The 18,033-nt window shown below is 38.8% G+C and overlaps 1 protein-coding gene across 1 annotated transcript; it reads right to left on the bottom strand.

The window, feature by feature from the left end:
• Positions 1-11,597: 11,597 nt before the first annotated feature.
• gprin3b (GPRIN family member 3b) lies at positions 11,598-16,665 on the bottom strand. The gene is made up of 2 exons (XM_058379821.1): positions 16,545-16,665; positions 11,598-14,070 (listed from the first exon to the last, which is right to left on the bottom strand). Exon 2 carries the CDS (start codon positions 14,012-14,014, stop codon positions 11,816-11,818), a length of 2,199 nt encoding a protein of 732 aa, XP_058235804.1. The 5' UTR covers positions 14,015-14,070; positions 16,545-16,665; the 3' UTR covers positions 11,598-11,815.
• Positions 16,666-18,033: the final 1,368 nt, after the last annotated feature.

Raw genomic sequence — 18,033 nt, 5'->3', positions numbered from 1 at the left:
TCGACAAGGAAAAAGTTTCCAACACTGTCAACTTAGTATTCAGTGATTTATCTTAAAGCATGAATTCAGTACCTGCTATAAATTATTCTGAACCTACAGTCAAGCTAAGAGGAAATATGTCTGGATCCTCCAAAGGATGCTGGGAGACCAAGATATGAAAGCACTGAATCTTCACAGAGCTTAATAAAAAGAAGTTCTGGATGATGGGATAAATGTTTTAGCAGAGCAAACTCACCATGTCTTCAAGAAACATCAATGTACAGTAAAAGAAACTTTTTGCCGTTCACATCATGATATCAAACGGCATCATGAAGCTTTCATGGAACCAAACAGCAGCAGCCGTAGCAGTGGCTGAAGGAAAAACACACAGAATGGTATGAAGAAACGATGCTGGGGCTGATTCATTTCTAGAACAGACTTTACATCATCGAGAGCCGTATCTGTGACGGTCATTACATAAAGCCCTTCATTTGGGCTGATAGCTTTACCCTGCTTTGCTCACACATCTATAACTTCAATCACATTATCAGCAGTTATGATAAGTGGCATAAGAAATACAGTAGATTATTTACTCTAATAGCAAAATGAGAAAATGTTATACACTGAGCATGCTGGAATTTTTAAACAGCTTACAGTACATACAGTACATGTGGCATGAGCAGACATCACACGCAATGATAGTCCAGCCACTTTAATCAGAAAATTGTGTATCGATGAAAGTGTTTTGATGAATTTTGTAGTTAGTGACACGGATATAAATATTTATGACTGTAACATAAATGTTAGGCTTTTATTAAAAGCTATTAAAAATAATTATTTGTATGACCGATGTTCCAAATAACCTCACCCTAATAATAATAATAATAAGCTGTATTGTTAAGTAACAAAGAAAAGTGTATAATTGTTGATATGATGGAGTTTTCTGTATTTATTTAACAGTTATGGAAGTGTGTCAGTGTTTTGTAAAAAGTTTCTACGTTTCGTGGCACAAGAGTTCTTGTTATTACTTATGCCATTATTTCTCTCTTGGACTTAATAGGGTATAAATAAATAAATAAATAAATAAATAAATAAATAAATAAATAAATAAATAAACAAACAAACAAACAAACAAACAAACTTGTCATGGTACAATGAAAAATGGTACTGCCGCAAAATGCCCTGAAAAACTAAAAGCTACACACACATGGTGTACAAGTGCAAATTACACAAGTAGAAAAGACAGATAACAGAAGGTTTTAGTGTGGTTTGAACAAATGAAAGACAACTTTGTTATCTGTTTATCATGTTTGGTAGGCAAAGAAAACAAAGAATGGATCCAGTAAGACACTGTGTATCGTATTACTTCCCTTTCTCCTGGATCAGCAATCAATTAACCTCAATTTAAGACAACAGCTTTTTTAATTGAGTCACCACATTTGTTCAAAATGTTAACCCACCCAAGCAGGCTTTTAAAGCACCTGTGTTTTCTGGCTGGCTCTTTAAGGGAAGCGTCAGTTGAATACGATGGCGCAGTCCTGCAGCCGAGAGGACCTGCAGTGAGAGGCACTTCACCATCTCATTATGATAATGGGAGAGCAGGACAAGGGCTGTTTGCAGCTCCCATAAAGACATAGAGCCTGTTATTAACTGGTATCAGTAAGATTAGGCTGTCACCTCATACTCATTCCTCCAGAGGCCTTGACCAGGTCTTTATCTGAGGTGCCCTGCTGTGATTAAGCTAGGCGCCGAGTTTGCATGGTCGACTGAGATAACTGCGTTTGAGTGTTAATCGAACAGTAATTTTTTATGTAGTTGTTTTATTCACTCTGATACCCCGGACAGAATTATCCTTCCCAAGCAATCACAGTTTTTTCACTTTTGCAAGACAACTAACCAGACTGGAGCTCTGTAATTATTTGAGCACTGACTGGCATCTCTAAATTGTCCGTAGTGTGTGTGTGTGTGTGTGCGATGGTGCCTTGTGTCCTGAGCCTCATGGGACAGGTTTCAGGTGCCCCCCAGAGTGATACAGAAAATGGATGTAATTTGTTGACATTTCTTGTCCCAATCTTTGCAGTAAGTTGAAAAATGCACATCCTACATGGCTTGTGTGGCTAAAATACTCCAGGAGCCGTTCAAAACTTGTTAGCATCAGTGGAAAGCCAAGCGAAGCCAAACAAAGCAAGTTTACGAATTTTACAAATTTTTGTTCAGTCAATGAAAGCTGTTTGGAAAGAGTCGACCCACGATACCGACGTTGCCTTCAGCATGCGTTCAAAAGCTAGGTGATTTTTCGGGCGTTTTTTTTAACAGATCGGCGATGTTGGTGGTCTGTTCTATTTTTAGCCCAAGCTTGGTGGCACAACTTCCTGTGAGGAGCCTTGACATGGAATGCTTGGCTTGGGTCAGTTCTTTGTAAGCAGCCATACAATTTATCTTCGCTTCGTATTGGGAATATTGGGAATATTTTTGGGTAGCTGGAACGGATTATCTGCAGTTACATTATTTCTTATGGCAAATTAAGAACTATTCTGAGCCCAAATGAGCTCAGAAGCAGTCCAGGCTGCAGCCTTAAAGTAAAAAATGCTGTATTAACTTCTGCAGTAGCTAACAAGTAATGGAAAATAATCTTTCAATCCCAAGAGATCAAAGTGAACATATATTATAATTTTCATCTTCTGGTGTGTATTATGTTATGCACTTAATGTTGTGATAGATCACATTATGGTATTCAGCTACATGATGAAGATTCATTCATAAAAAATAAAGCTTGAGTAAGTTACACACATAGGGACTTTGATCTCTCTCTCTCTCTCTCTCTCTCTCTCTCTCTCTCTCTCTCTCAAGGCCTTTTGTACAAAAAAACAACTACTTGATAGTCTTTGGTTGGTTGAAGTGCTTGTTCAGTCATAACATTAAAAACACTGACATGTGAAGTAAATAATATGGATTACAATGATAGAGTTGCACCTATCAAAAGCTACATATTATGTAGCAAGTTGAAATGGTTAATGCTGGCTCTGACAGAAAGGAGTCAGAACACAGAGCATCACAGGATGCTGTGTGTGGAGCTGAATAGCTGCAGACTGGTCAGAGTGCCCATGCTGACAATGGTCCAGTGCTGAAAGCTTCTACAATGAGCACCAGAAGAGGACCATACACCATCGGAAGAAGCTGGCTTGGTCTGGTGAGTCACGTTTTCTTTTACATCATGTGGACAGCTATGTGTGTGTGTTGCTTACCTGGCACCAGGATGCACTATGGATAGTCCAGTGGAGGCAGTGTGAAGGTCTGGGTAGCGTCCTGTTGAGAAAACTTGGGTCCTGGCATGGGTTATGTGGATGTTGCTTTGACCCCTTCCACCTACCTAAACATTGTTACCCTTCACAGGAATTAATTCACCCTGATAATGTGCCCTATTTTCATAAATAGAAACAAAAAGATGGCTGTTATTTGGAATGATCACTAAAATCCTTGGATTAGTAAAAGACTTTCTCCATGAATTCTATAAAGACAGTTTAACTTCAGAAGGCGGTTATATTTTAATCACTGATGCTAGGTAAATCATAAGAGTTATTATACCATTAATTGGACATCCATGTGGGGGTTTTTTTTGGTCCTCCTGCTATCCATAGAGCGCTTATATATAAAATAATATTACAGCTGCTGTATTGATATAAATCAGGGAGTCTATATATTTAGGTTTAAGTTCAACAGTACCCAATTAGCTTGTCTTTGCTTGGGGCTACTGCTACACAGCTCTGCAAGCAGATATTGTCAGGATTTAATCAAGAGAAATAAGCGAGTGAGAGTCCTGGCAGCGTCTCAGCAGGAAATCAAGTGTGAGCACAAGACACCAGTCTGTCATATATTTTTAGTTCCTGGTTAATTGCAAAATGGCAGACAGGATTCTCTGAACTTACAGTTAAGCATGCTGTACATGTGACTGCCTCACTTCATTCAGTTCAATTCAGTTTTATTTGTATAGCACTTTTAACAATAGGTTTGTCGCCAAGCAGCTATATGGGAATTTAAAAAGTTGAGAATAAAAATTCTAAAGTTTAAAATGTAAATTTATCTCTAATGAGCAAGCCAGAGGCAACGGCAGTGATGTTCGCTGTGTGAGGAAATCCCACTTAAGCCTGTTTTCAAACACCGCCATTACAGCAGACTTTTAAGATTTACTACTTACCATATTCAAATCTCAGCTGAATTTTATAAAAGGTATAAATGTGTGGTCTCCATACCAGATTATGAGATGAAAAGCCTGTTATCAAAGGAAATCTGCATCTTCTTCTTCTTCTTCTTCTTCTTCTTCAACCATGCTTGAGGTAACAACTAGAGGAGGCAGGATATCGCTTTTCTTTTCATTTTTTTCATATAGATACTGAAGATTTTAGTATCTACAATTTTCCCCATTTACCCATCTCAAATTGTCATCTTTAAAAACTGCAAAACTTGCTTTTACTGAACCACTTTCACGCTTTCTCTTTCAAATTTACAATAAATCCTAGCAAAATTTCCAAAAATGTAATTCTTTTCCAAATCCAATTCCAGTCTTTAAGCAACATCCTGTGTGTTTTCTCCAACATCTGATTCATCATTTTTTTTTTTTTGCTGAAATCTGGCTGATCTGGCAACTCTACTAATATTAATTTTCTTTCCATCTTGTTAGCCTGTTTTGTTTATTGTGTCAAATTAAATTTTTTTCTGAATAGAAAAACATTGAATGAGACTAGTATTACAAAAAAAAAACAACCTATACATGTAGAAATGGAAAAAAAATAGAGAAAATATAATAATGTGAATAAAAATTGGTAGCCATGGTGAAAAGAAAAAGAGGTTAAAGTAAGAGAAAGTAAAAATAAAAACAAAAAAACAAAACAGCACCATCTTGGTTAATCCATATACACAGATCAGGCATAATATTATAAGCAGTGACAGGTGAAGAGAATAACACTGATTATCTCCTCATCATGGCACCTGTTAGTGGGTGGGATATATTAGGCAGCAAGTGAACATTTTGTCCTCAAAGTTGATGTGTTAGAAGCAGGAAAAATGGACAAGTGTAAGGATTTGAGCGAGTTTGATGAAGGGCCAAATTGTGATGGCTAGATGACTGGATCAGAGCATCTCCAAAACTGCAGCTCTTGTGGGGTGTTCCCGGTCTGCAGTGGTCAGTATCTATCAAAAGTGGTCCAAGGAAGGAACAGTGGTGAACCGGTGACAGGGTCATGGACGGCCAAGACTCACTGATGCAACTGTCAATATTTTCTGATGCACAGATTCTATCTTTGAGGTAAAAAAAATCCATACAGTGTAAACCCAGGTTTAGCTGCCAAGGAGATTTTAGACCTCTGTAAGCAAACCGGCTCATTAAATAACACCATTATTATGTATCTTTTGTGAAATACGATACATTTATGCTTTCTTAGATGTTAAATAGCTAGCAAATCATGCTACAGGCAAGATGAATACCTATTTTTGACCATTTTTTTTCTGTGGATGTTTGCCAGAATTCAGGCACATCTGAAGGGTTTTTCCCAGACCACCACACTTATAAGGAGTGTACTGGGATTTATTAGCAGCATTACAGACGACAACAACGATGAGATTTACTGAGTGAGATATGAAGACAAATCTGAAGACGGTGCCAAAATGAGATGGATCCATCTCTTACTAACGTTCTCTCCACCTCACAACACATCTCATCATGATGTAAGAAATTGATCAAAATGAAGTTTTATCTTTCCCTCGTCTAGGTGAAATCTTACCGGGTTCTGAACACTGAGAAATCTATAACCATGTACATTTAGTACATTTGAAGCTTACAGTGTAAACACGACTCCACCGTCCAGTCTGATCCGATGTAACGTCCTTGACTTTATTTTTATTTTAGCCATTCCCTTTAACCACAGGTGTTCATTAAACCCAGAAAGGAGGCGATCCTCATTGAAAAATTGTAGGTTAACTGATATCATTCAGACAGAATGGGAGCAGAAGTGCATCTAGCTGCATGTAGATAATGAGCAGTTTAGAAGAAGAAAGAGGATGCGAACGAAAGATTTAGGTTTGTGTTGCAAGCTCTCACCACTGCGGGACCGGTGATTTATGAATGCATCTGTCAGCGGTAATAAAGCAGTCTCTAATGAAGCCAGAGGAAGGTGACCTTGTGCTGCAGAGTGATTTTACCCTGCGTGTGTACAGTTATTCTGCGTGTGGGCGGATACTGCAGGGATATTCACCAGAGACCAGAAACAAAACGTTGTTCTAGACATAAGGCTTAGTATTAACGGATAACAAGAGTGGTAAAGGTAGAGGTGTTGGTGAAACACACACACACACACACACACACACGTTCTATCAGTGTACAGCTAATATAAACGGGAACATTGCTGTCAAAGAAAATGCCAAAGTTTCAGCAATTTATCACAATTTCACATAAATTTGACCCTCATGTCCCGGAGATCTCAGAGCCTTCAATTTCTTTGGAGTAGTATTTTTAATCCAAGCTTATCCTTAGTAAGGCTACAAGCTCTAGAAGCTCATCTGTAACTCGTTACTCCTTACTTGTGTAGAAAAGAGACAGAAACACCATGTAGCAGTAGGGGTGTAAAGCAAGGACATTGTATCTGTATTTGTTTTTTCAGTAACAGTGTAGACCTAATTAGGAGAATCTGGTTAATGAAGATGAATGTATGCAGTTGTATTAATGAATCTCTGAAAAAAATAAGATGCAAATCATGTAGTATCTATCAAAAGTGGTCCAAGGAAGGAACAGTGGTGAACCGGCGACAGGGTCGTGGGCGGTCAAGGCTCATTGATTCACGTGGGGAGTGAAGGCTGGCCCGTGTGATCCGATCCAACAGACGAGCTACTGTTGCTCAAATTGCTGAAGAAGTTAATGCTGGTTCTGATAGAAAGGTGTCAGAATACACAGTGCATGACGGGTCAGGGCTGTTTTGGCAGCAAAAGGGGGACCAACACAATATTAGACAGGTGGTCATAATGTTATGCCTGGTTTGCACAATGTGTGCATATTCATAGATCCTTACATTTTTAATGAGGGTAATGATGTTCCTAGACAACTTATGGTTTTTATTTTTAGATAAGTAAAAATAAAATGCTGGCTTTGTATTTCTGGACAATTTAACACCCACATCATTTGAACATTTTGCATTTTTCAGGCCTTGAAAAATCAGGTCTATTTTTTTCCCTATCCCAGAAGGTATACACACAGTACAAAATTGCTTTTTTAAGCTGTCTTAATTTTTCCAATGAGCAAAAGAAAAACTAAGCTGTATTATTCATTGTTGCTACGTCGGTAACCTACAACATACAAAACATACAACTCTGGTAAGTTTAGTACTTTCGAAGATACATATAGCGTAGCTTTCTATCTTCCTTGTCATCCAATGATGTTACACTATAAACACAGCACCAGCTGAAAGATACATATTAAAGATAAATTACCGTCAAGGAAATGATGTCTATAATGAGCTCAGAAACTCAGACCTATTATTTAATTACTCAAGAGCTTTTTAGCTGCTGAAGAAAGGGCATTATTTACATTTACATTATTTACTGTCCAGTGTCACCCAAATGAGGATGAGGTTCCCTTCTGAGCCTCAAGGTTCCAGCTCAGGATGTTAGATGTTTCTATACTTCAAAACTGCTTTGAGACAATGTCCATTGTTTAAAGTGCTATACAAATAAAATGAATTGAAAGGAATGTAGGAAGTTTTTTAGTAATCCAGGTCATTTGGAATATCATGGCAACTGACCATATATAGTGCATTCTTACAGTACAGGTACTAATACCACATCCATAACAATACATCCAGTATTTTATCTGTAGCTAAGATATGTCTAAGCTACAGATAAAAAACTGAAATATGGAGTGAATAGATGGCCACGCAGCATCCAGATGGACACCATCTGCAATCCAAACACCAACACTGATTAGGAATTGCCTTAAAAGATGAATCTCTTTGGAAGATTTATTTCAGAGCAGTCTGCTTTACTTTAGGCTATTTAGCCCAAGGATTTAGTTGGCTACGATCAAAAGGAAAGGTTTTGTAAATTGAGATGCTACTGTATGTTATGTTCAAGTTAAAGCTGCTCAGTTTTAAGCCTTGGTGTGTCCCTGAAACGCTGTTCGTTTAAGAAGTAGAAACCGGGAGAATAAATGCAGAGTTCACTGACTAAGTGCTTTCAAAAATGTGAGAATGAAAGCAATTAAAACCACAGTCACTAGAAAAACACAGATTCGACAAAAACAAGCTGGGCTCCAGAGCCGGTCCTTACATCAGCATATAGCTCTCTGCAGTGCTCCCACTACCAAGATTGCTATCCTGTGACGTAACACTCCTCCTCCCAAACAAACAAGCTCAACTAAGAAGATTAGGTGAAATATATCATGCTGAAAGAATAACGACCCCGTTCTGTCTATAGACGCTCTTTTTTTCCTGCTTGCGAATTTGAGTCCTTTCTTTTTGTCGAAGAAAACCATCACTAAGGCTTGATTGTTTCGGCGCGATCTATAAAAGCTCAGTGGACGTTGAGTGATGCGTACGGTCAGCATTTTCACATTGCATTAACACTGCAGTGTGCATCGTTTACTCTCTGTGGTGTAAATAAAGAAATAAAGAAAATAGTTCTTACTGGGAAAACTTCCCCAGTATACATTTCTGTCTAAAATTCTTCTTAAAAAATATCTTGTTGACAGTGGAAGGTAATCGTGAATCTATCTATCTATCTATCTATCTATCTATCTATCTATCTATCTATCTATCTATCTATCTATCTATCTATCCACTTTAATAGGAACACCTGTACACCTGCCTGTTCATGCAGTTAACTAATCAGCCAATCATGTGGCAGAAGCTCAGTGAATAAAATCATGCCAATCAGGTCAAAAGCTCCAGTTAATGTTCATGTCAAATCCAAATGTGGGGAAAATGACTTAATTTATGGCAGACATCTTTGTCCAGAGTGACTTTTATCTCATTTATACAACTGTGCAATTGAAGGTTAAGACCCTTGCTCAGGGGCCCAGGAGTGGCAGCTTGGTGGACCTGTGATGTGAACTCACAACCTTCTGATTAATAGTCCAATGCCTTAACTACTGACCACCACTGCCCCCTTTAGCTGTGGTATGGTTCTTGGTGCCAGATTTTTTTTAGGGCTGCTTAAAATATATTTCGGAAACTGCTGGACTCCTATGAGTAATGGTGCCAAAAAAAATGTAAATGTAAACACATTTTGAGAGAGGTCAGAGGAAAATGGCCAGCCTGGTTTGAGCTGCCAGTAAAGATATAGTAACTAAAATAAACACTCTTTACAACCGTACTGAGCAGAAAAGCATCTCACAGTTCACAACACATCGAAGCTCGAGGTGGATGAGGCACAGACTCCCCAAAACTGGACAGTTAAATTTTTATATTAAACAAAAAAAAGTGGTCTTTTTCCAGTCTTAAACAGCTGTAATGTAAGTGATTTGGTTTACAAAATTAATTATAAATAGAAATGTACCTATGTTGTGTTGTTATTTAATAAGAAAGAACTCTAAGATTTGGTTATAAGGTAGTTGGTTATATGGTATAAGCAAAATAAAACACTGTTATTAGAATATAATCACTTTGCAGAGGTAACAGTACAATGAGTTTTGTTTTGAGATCATGCAGTCATTGATTATTTTCAGAAAACAGCATTGTGTTTTATTCCTTAAATAATGTATAAAATATGCATGTGTGTAATATAATTACAAAGAAAATGTTGCGTTCTATAGAACTTTACAGCATTTTACAGAATTTTAATTAATTACCAACAGTTAATGATGGTCTTCTTAACGAGTCAATTTTCTTAAAAAGTTTCTTAAATTGTTTTAAAAAGTATTTGTAATTTTTTTACACATTTTTTGAAACGTTATTAAAAAATAAAGTATTTTATTTAATGTTTTTAAATTTTTGTTTAAAAAAGAAAAATCAATTTAAAAAAAAGATTTTCAGATCATATAATACCTGCACTGCTGCTATAGTATGCAGCAAATTAACGTCATCCTCTTTGAAAATGAAGCATCATTAGCAGATACTGTGACATGCCAACAACTGTCACACTGAATTAAAGTTATCGGGTACACTTTTCACACCTCATATCTAACAGCCTTCTGGGGTTTGCGCAGAAACGTCATCCAAACCAACATCAAACACTCCAGATCCCTCGACGAAACGGAAGACATAAAATGTATATTATTTTGCATCATCTTATCAAAACCTATGACTGGAATTCGCCTTGTGGTTCTGATACATACACATCCTCACGTCAGCCATTATTAATCACCCTGATTGGACAGAACAGTCATCTTTTTAAAATGTCTTTCTGTTAATACCTTGACAGAAAATCTCTTATATCATCCTAGGGGGCTCCAACCTTTTGCCTCATGGAAATAAAGATCACAAAAGCCAGCTGGAATTTTTTTTGCGAAGAGCTCAGCATCAAGATCTCTCAGAGTTAAAACAGGGCCTATGGTGAAGATCTAATCAGAGCCTTTAAATGGTTGCAATGATACTATGGCAGCGATGGGGAGGACATTAAATATTGAAACGGGAGCTAATTAAGAGACGAGATGTGTGGAAATGAAAGAGAATGAAGCTGTAGGAGTGGTGGCAAGGAGGGAGAGAATATTAAAGAATGTGTGAGAGAGAGAGAGAGAGAGAGAGAGAGAGAGAGAGAAGGAAAAGCCCTTCTGCCAAATGCTATATCACTCACTCTGTAGAGGTCAAGACCTCCAAAAATAGATTTGTGATATGATTCATGATGACCTGGCTTCCATCTGCGACCGAAATGCCACCATCGGTAAATGGTTACGGTTATGACAAAGAAACAAAATAAAAGAAGTTATATGATGCATCAGCAAGTAATACAGTTACGATACATGCCTCAGCAGCAGACCAGAAATGCTTTCCAGTGTTTTACATGCACGCTCACATCAACATGACCTTCTCATCACGGTATGCACCCGCAGATAATATCTAATATTATCAATCCGACTACAAGAAATTCACTCCTAAGGAAAATGCACAGTGTAATAAAGAACAGAGTAAACCGAGTATTCTCTTGATGATTTTAATATAAAATCAGGGTAACACTGCTGCTGAATATGGTATCTATGGCACACTGGCACTTTTACTATACATATGACAACAAGCACACCAGATTTTGGATTGTTTTTTGGGGTTTTTTTGTTACTGTTTCTGCACTTTATCGTCACTAATCATCAATCTATTTGGATTTTGCAAAGCTTTAAGATTTAAACAAACTCATAAATATGAATCTCATAAATAAAACGGGCTAACACACCCTCAAAAATGCAAAACAATCATTTACCAAACAATAAGATTTGTTTAAATTCAACTACACAAGGTTTTGTAAAAAGTAACAGTAGTAAGCTTACATCTGATATTCAGTGCAATGTATAACTGCAGATCCCACAATGGGAGATTAATAGACAGCCATCTGAACCAATATACATGCAAATAACTAAATATGTTCCATTAGCTTCATTACATTATAAGGTATCATTATTGCCATGTCACTTTAAATACTGTTAAAACTTTACTCTTGGCACATTTTTTATTTTTTTTTAAAATACTTCCTTTAATAATACTGATTACTGCCCTCACCTACACACTCACCATGTTTTTTTATTTTTATTTTTTGCACATTCTGCATCATGAACCAGGAATAGTCCTGTCATGCTTTGCACTAGAAACCCTCGAGGAAGATTCTGTACCAGGCAATCATAGGACCACGATTACTCAGCAGTTCTCGCTCACTCCAGCACTGCCGAGGGGGGTGGACGTACGCAACAATTGGGCCGTCTGACATTTTGGAACATGGACCTGAAGACGTTAGCTTGCCTTCGCTTGCTCTTTGTGGCCGAGGGTGAGTCAGACGCTGCACCCGACATGGATTTCCTGAGTGCCGTCTGAGCCATGATCTTCTTCTCGTGCTCTTTGATTTTGCACTGGAGGTGACTCTGGATAGCGAAACCGAGCGACTCTGGATCCAGTGATGCGCCGTAGACCTCCCATGTCATGCCCTGCTCATCCCACACCACGTCATGAACACTCTTCTTGTTTGCCTTGGCTGCCTTCTCATCCTCCTTATCCCTTTCTGGCTCCAACGTGGAATCTCGCTTTGCAGACTTGGCTATGGATTTGTTCACCAGCTGCTCTGTCTTTTTTTTGTTCTCTGAAGTGGAGCTTGATGGTGGGGCAGAAGCCTCTGTGTTGCTCTCATTAGCTGCTGTGCAAGGACTGACCACATGTGGAGACGACTTTGACTGTGAAATAGGAGATTTAGCAGCAGGAGGCTTTGCAGGTTGTTCTGACTGAGTACTTGTTACAGACAGAGCTTGACAGGCCTGATCAGTTGCTGTGGTCGAAATCTCACCAAAGCCCTTCCCCTTGGGGTCCTGTTTCACAGAATTCGAAACAGAAAGCGCAGGGGAGACATTGTAGCTCTGACTTTGACAACTAGCTTCAGTTGAAAGCTTATTTTGATTGCATGTCTCGATATTGATCTGATAAACTGGTTGAAGTGGTGAATATCCTTTTGGGGCATTGTAAATTGGTGGCCCAGGCTCCTTGGGCTTGGCTCCAAGCCTGGTCTCCTGTTGTAAAATGCCATCTGTGTGCACCAAAATGCCTCCAGATTGAGGAAGTCCCTCTGACAAGGTTGTGATAGATGGGCCACATGAACTACCGGACATTTCCAGTATAATCGGTGCCTCTGTGTTGTCCTTATGGTATACCATTGCAAGGCTCTCCATTTGTTCCATTTGATGACAAACAGACACCCGTTTGGGTTGGTATGGAAAAAGGCTGGGACTTGTTTCAACCGCTCGAGTGCAGACTAAAGCCACAGCCTGTACCTCTACATCCTGGTGCTGTTTGCAGGGTGAGGTACCACAGTCTGCTGTTGATGTCATGGTGGAGGCCTCACGGTACAGTTTACAGTGTTTCGCCTTATTATCCTCCGAAGCTTGTGTTTGAACTGCTTCATCAGTCACTTCAGCATGAAGGGAGTTATTTGAGGAAATCCCCAGGGAATGCTGAGAACTGCTGTCTATTGCGACAGTTTGGTGGGGTTTCAGATCATTTGCATCAGATTTTGGGCAGGACTCTTTTTCTTTAAGAGGTGTGGTCTGTTTTTTGTTGGCTTGTAATTTACTGAGATCTGCCTCAGGTTTCTCTTTGCTGTTTGCTGGCTGAGAGGTTTCTGCTGGTTTAGGAACTGATTTGGAATCCTCTGCTGTAAGGCCTTGATGGCAAGTCCCTTCTTGCAGTTTGCTAGTTGATTCTGGACGTAGCTGATTCCTCTCATCTGTGCTGGTGTTCAGAGCTAGATCTGAGCTAATGGTGCAGCTTGTTTCATTCAGTTCATGTAATTGGTCATTGTTTGTGTTCCTGTTGCTGAGAGGTAAGTCTGTGAGCTTAGGATCACATGTGTGACATGGCTTTTGACTTTGCGTTGTGGGTTCCTCGGATCCTGATGCTCTACTCTGTAGTTTCTCCTCAATTTTCTCTTCCTTGATTCCTTGTTTAGCATGACTACCATTTCTTCCCTTGTCATCTTGTGGAAGCTTTTCGTCACATGATGGACTACTTGAGCAAACATCGTTGCTTTTGGCAGTAACGGTTGGTAACGACTTTGAATTTACATTGCTGGTTTCCATCTTGGTGTTTTCATGAGGTTCCTGGGCATCAGGCTTTCTCTGATCCTCCTTATGAAAAGAAGGAGAGTTGGATGTCCCTTCCAATTGTTTCTCTTTACTTGCAGACTTTTGTTGCATATTATCCTGATCTGGGTTTGTTTTTTGGGTAGAAGCGCAATCCTTTGTCAGGTTTAAACCTGAATTTTGGAGACAGATTGTGTTTGTGTCCTTGTTGCCCAAAGTATCCATACCAGATAGTCGAGGTACCATTTGAACAGTAACAGTCCTTTTAGGGTTAGGGACAGTTCCCATTCTGAATCCAGTTTTATTGCTTCCTTCGCTGTTAGTCCAAAGTCAAGGTGGCTATCCTGGAAGAATGGAATTAAGAGATATAAGATTTAGACTTATTAAACCCATATACAGTAAGATTTCTAGATTAAAGTTTTACCTGATTAATTCATGTTTTTGCTTTTTATATTTGGACACGCTCATTGAGTCATCTTCTTTAAAGCTGCTTTGTGACTATATCCATTGTAAAAATTACTACAAGAATAAATTTGGCAAAAAAAGGCAAAATAAGAGTCTTCAGTGGCTCTTTAGATAGTTAAATAGTCTCTGGTTTTACTTGGAACCTTCTCTGCTAGGGAAATCACTTTACTGGTTTCCCCAAACGGCCTGTTTTCTAACAGTGTAAGCATTTTTATGAAAAACACTAAAAAAGAGAAAATCATGAAATCATGAAGATTTATAGTGCTGTAGCATCTTGTCTGGATATCCGAATGATATAATATTAAATGAGAAGACAAACATCTGAGCAAGAAATTGACTTCAAATCTAACAGCTCCATCTGTCAAGAGTCTAATATTTCTCACCTACTGGGTCATTACACTACGATTTGTCTATGTCAGACACCCCCCATTGGACAGCCCCAATTCCAGTCTAAAATTTATGATAATCATTTAATCAATGACTGGATTTAGTTGTATGATTAATCATTGTAGATAGCACACACACACACCAATTATGAATCTAACTACAGACTGCAATAGGTCAAGATGGTGGACAATCTGAGGAGTGAAGACAAAGAAATAAATCCTCAACAGTTTTTCAGAGCTCGAAGCAACAACACTGATAGACACAACAACTCCATTAGATATAAACACTCACCAAGGCCCCCGACAAGACAATAAGATAACTGACAACTAAAGGAGTTTCATTTACTGTGTTTTCAGAGGAATTACTTCATTAATAAAAAAGCAAGTGTAGTCTAATTAGTCAGCTATTTCTCTCTTTCAGAAAGTAGTTATTATGCAAAAAAAAAAAGAACAACCAATTAATTAATTGACCCCAGTTTCTAATTACCTACACCCACCTATTAACCCATCAGCTTGGGTTAAGCTACAGTGGTGTGACATGACACTTCTTTATATAGTCAGTGTTTATCATGATAGTGACACTATACCGGATATTTGATATCACCTACTGAATATTGAGAGGAATTGGTTAGCATGAGGATATTCCTCTGTGATTTTGCAATCAATCTTGGACAAGCCAAAGCTCTGGAGACCTTACAGATGAAAAAATTAGCATCTATCACACAAATACGTCCGGATGACTGTAAAACAAGCCAATTACGCCATAATTAAGTGTTTTTGCCCTCTATCACACCACATCCAAACACTGCATCTCACTGGAGACACACTTCACTGTGTTGTCCATGTAGTTATTAAATCCTTCCCATTAGAGAGCTCCTTATTCAGTAATATCCAAAACTTTGGCAGGTTGCCTGATGCCTTGGCCAGAATACAGGCTTCATGTAAATAATAAACATCTCTGCACCAAGCTTATAATGACTGATGCATTTTACCCCCCCCTCCTCTGGCAGAAATACAGAAATAAATTGTATGCATGGAAATTGCTGTAATGTTTTTTTGGGAGAATGTTGACCAAAAGTGAACATAAAGGATAAAATGCCTGTCTTGTCTCTAACTCGATTTCACCTCATGATAAACAGTGGAGCAAAAATGGCCAGGTAAGGAAATGCAAGATTTGAGCAATGCATTTCATCCCCTGAAAATTGAGACACCACTTTTATAATGCAGATTCTTGAGGACAATCTGGGAGACATTACAGGACACAGACACGCTCTACGGACCGCCTGAAAGAAAGAGATGTTGATAAATCGTGCTGTCTGGGTCTAATACTGAAACTGTAATGTAAAATATCCCATGATGAAAAGGGGACGAGTATCTTTCTCAATAAAGCTGAAAAATCTAGATCCGATACATTGTCAATTTCCCATTGGGATGAATAAAGTATCTATCTATCTATCTATCTATCTATCTAATTCAGTGCACCAAAAATCCTAAAATCTTATACATGTTAATCATGACATTATAATATGAACTGAAACGTGAAAAAATAATAATAAAAAAATGAAACAAGCCAAGGAGCAGCAAAGGCAGGACTAAATTGAGGCTGGTTAATTTTGGATCCAGTGCTCAGATCTTGTATGCAGGTCACACTCAAGCACTGAAGTTGAAAATGAACTGGTTAATTAAGACCAAATGAGTGGAGGTGCATTAAAACGCGCAGCATCACCTGTCACTTCATAGGATCATGAGTGCATCATGGGATAAAGAGACAAACTAGGAGGATTTGTCCTGCTCCTCCTGTTTAAACAGCACATTCATTGCGACAGTGCTTGTAATGCAATGTATGAAATGGTCAGTGGATAGGCAGTGGCTACGGATGACCTTGTCAGTAAATTAATTATTTGGAGAATCTAGACGGAAGCACGTGCATGTAGAGAAGAGAAAAGAAAAGAAAAGAAAAATCCTACCTGCTCTTGTCTTTGTCTCAGTCTCACATCATGCTCAGGTTTGCACACTGCGCTGTTGGGGTTTTTTTCTGCTCTTCTCATATATAGGACACCGGGCTGAATATCAATGGAAGGATTTCAGCCGCACGGCAGCAGCGGCGTGAAGCCCCGCCCACGGGAGCGGAGAATATGCTAATTGCGCCGAATGCGACTCGTTGATTGGTCAGATCCTCTGCGGCTTCATACGCCCCTAATTTAAATAGTTGACTGTCGAATTAGCAAATACAATTGAAACTAGATCATTTTGTTATATTTTGAATTGCATCTTAAATTTTACTGCAGATCTTGAAAAGGCACTTACAAATAAAGTTATGAAACTATACTTTTTTTTCTCGAAGGTTTGGGGTCAGTGTCATCAAAGGCAAATCTTCAGTATGCATCATTTATCTTTTCGAAAATTGCAATCTTTTTAGGTCTTAGTTCTGTGTTGTTTTACAACAATCAGGTATAACATGATGACCAAACAGCCCTGACCCGTCCTGCACTGTGTATTCTGACCACTTTCTATCAGAACCAGCATTAACTTCTTTAGCAATTTGAGCAACAGTAGATCGTCTGTTGGATCGGATCACACGGGCCAGCCTTCACTCCCCACGTGAATTAATGAGTCTTGGCCGCCCATGACCCTGTCACCAGTTAACCATTGTTCCTTCCTTGGACCACTTTTGATAGATACTGACCACTGCAGACTGGGAACACCCCACAAGAGCTGCAGTTTTGGAGATGCTCTGATCCAGTGGTCTAGCCATCACAATTTGGCCCTTGTCAGACTCGCTCAAATCCTTACGCTTGTCCATTTTTCCTGCTTCTAACATCAACTTTGAGGAAAAAATGTTCACTTGCTGCCTAATATATCCCAGCTACTGATGAGGAGATAATCAGTGTTATTCACTCCACCTCTCAGTGCTCATAATGTTATGCCTGATCAATGTATGTAGCACCATGGTTCTTTCAGTTCACATACTGTGTCAGCTACATGGGGTTGAAATGACAATAAAAGCTTCTTGACTTGGCTTGACTTGAACTTCACATCTTCTACCCCTGTTTGTGTGGGTTTCCTCTGGGTTCTCCAGTTTTTTAACCATCTCCCAAAAAACTATGCTGGTAGGCAAATTGTTTACCCTAAATTGTTCCTAGGTGTGAACAAGTGTGTATTACATTCAGGGTGTATTCCATCGCATGCTCCCAGAATAGGACCCTTTACAACCCTGACCAGAATAAATAGCTTACTGAAGATGAACTACCTCCACATCAGGGACTTTTCAGACTGACAGGACTCCGTGACCTAATGAAGCTGTATCAGGATGTATTTATTTATAGAAACTTGATATTGATAGAGACAAAGCACTTCTGTTGCTCTGGATGATAATAACATAATTAAGGTAAGACAAAATATACTCTTGAAGGTTATTTGAGCATCTTTATTTGTGAGAACACAGAAATATGTAGC

Source organism: Hemibagrus wyckioides, linkage group LG03 (assembly GCF_019097595.1).
Source record: "Hemibagrus wyckioides isolate EC202008001 linkage group LG03, SWU_Hwy_1.0, whole genome shotgun sequence".
In the NCBI taxonomy this organism is placed as follows: domain Eukaryota; kingdom Metazoa; phylum Chordata; class Actinopteri; order Siluriformes; family Bagridae; genus Hemibagrus; species Hemibagrus wyckioides.
Note: the sequence above shows the minus strand (reverse complement) of the source record. Positions and strands in the feature narration are given on the sequence as shown.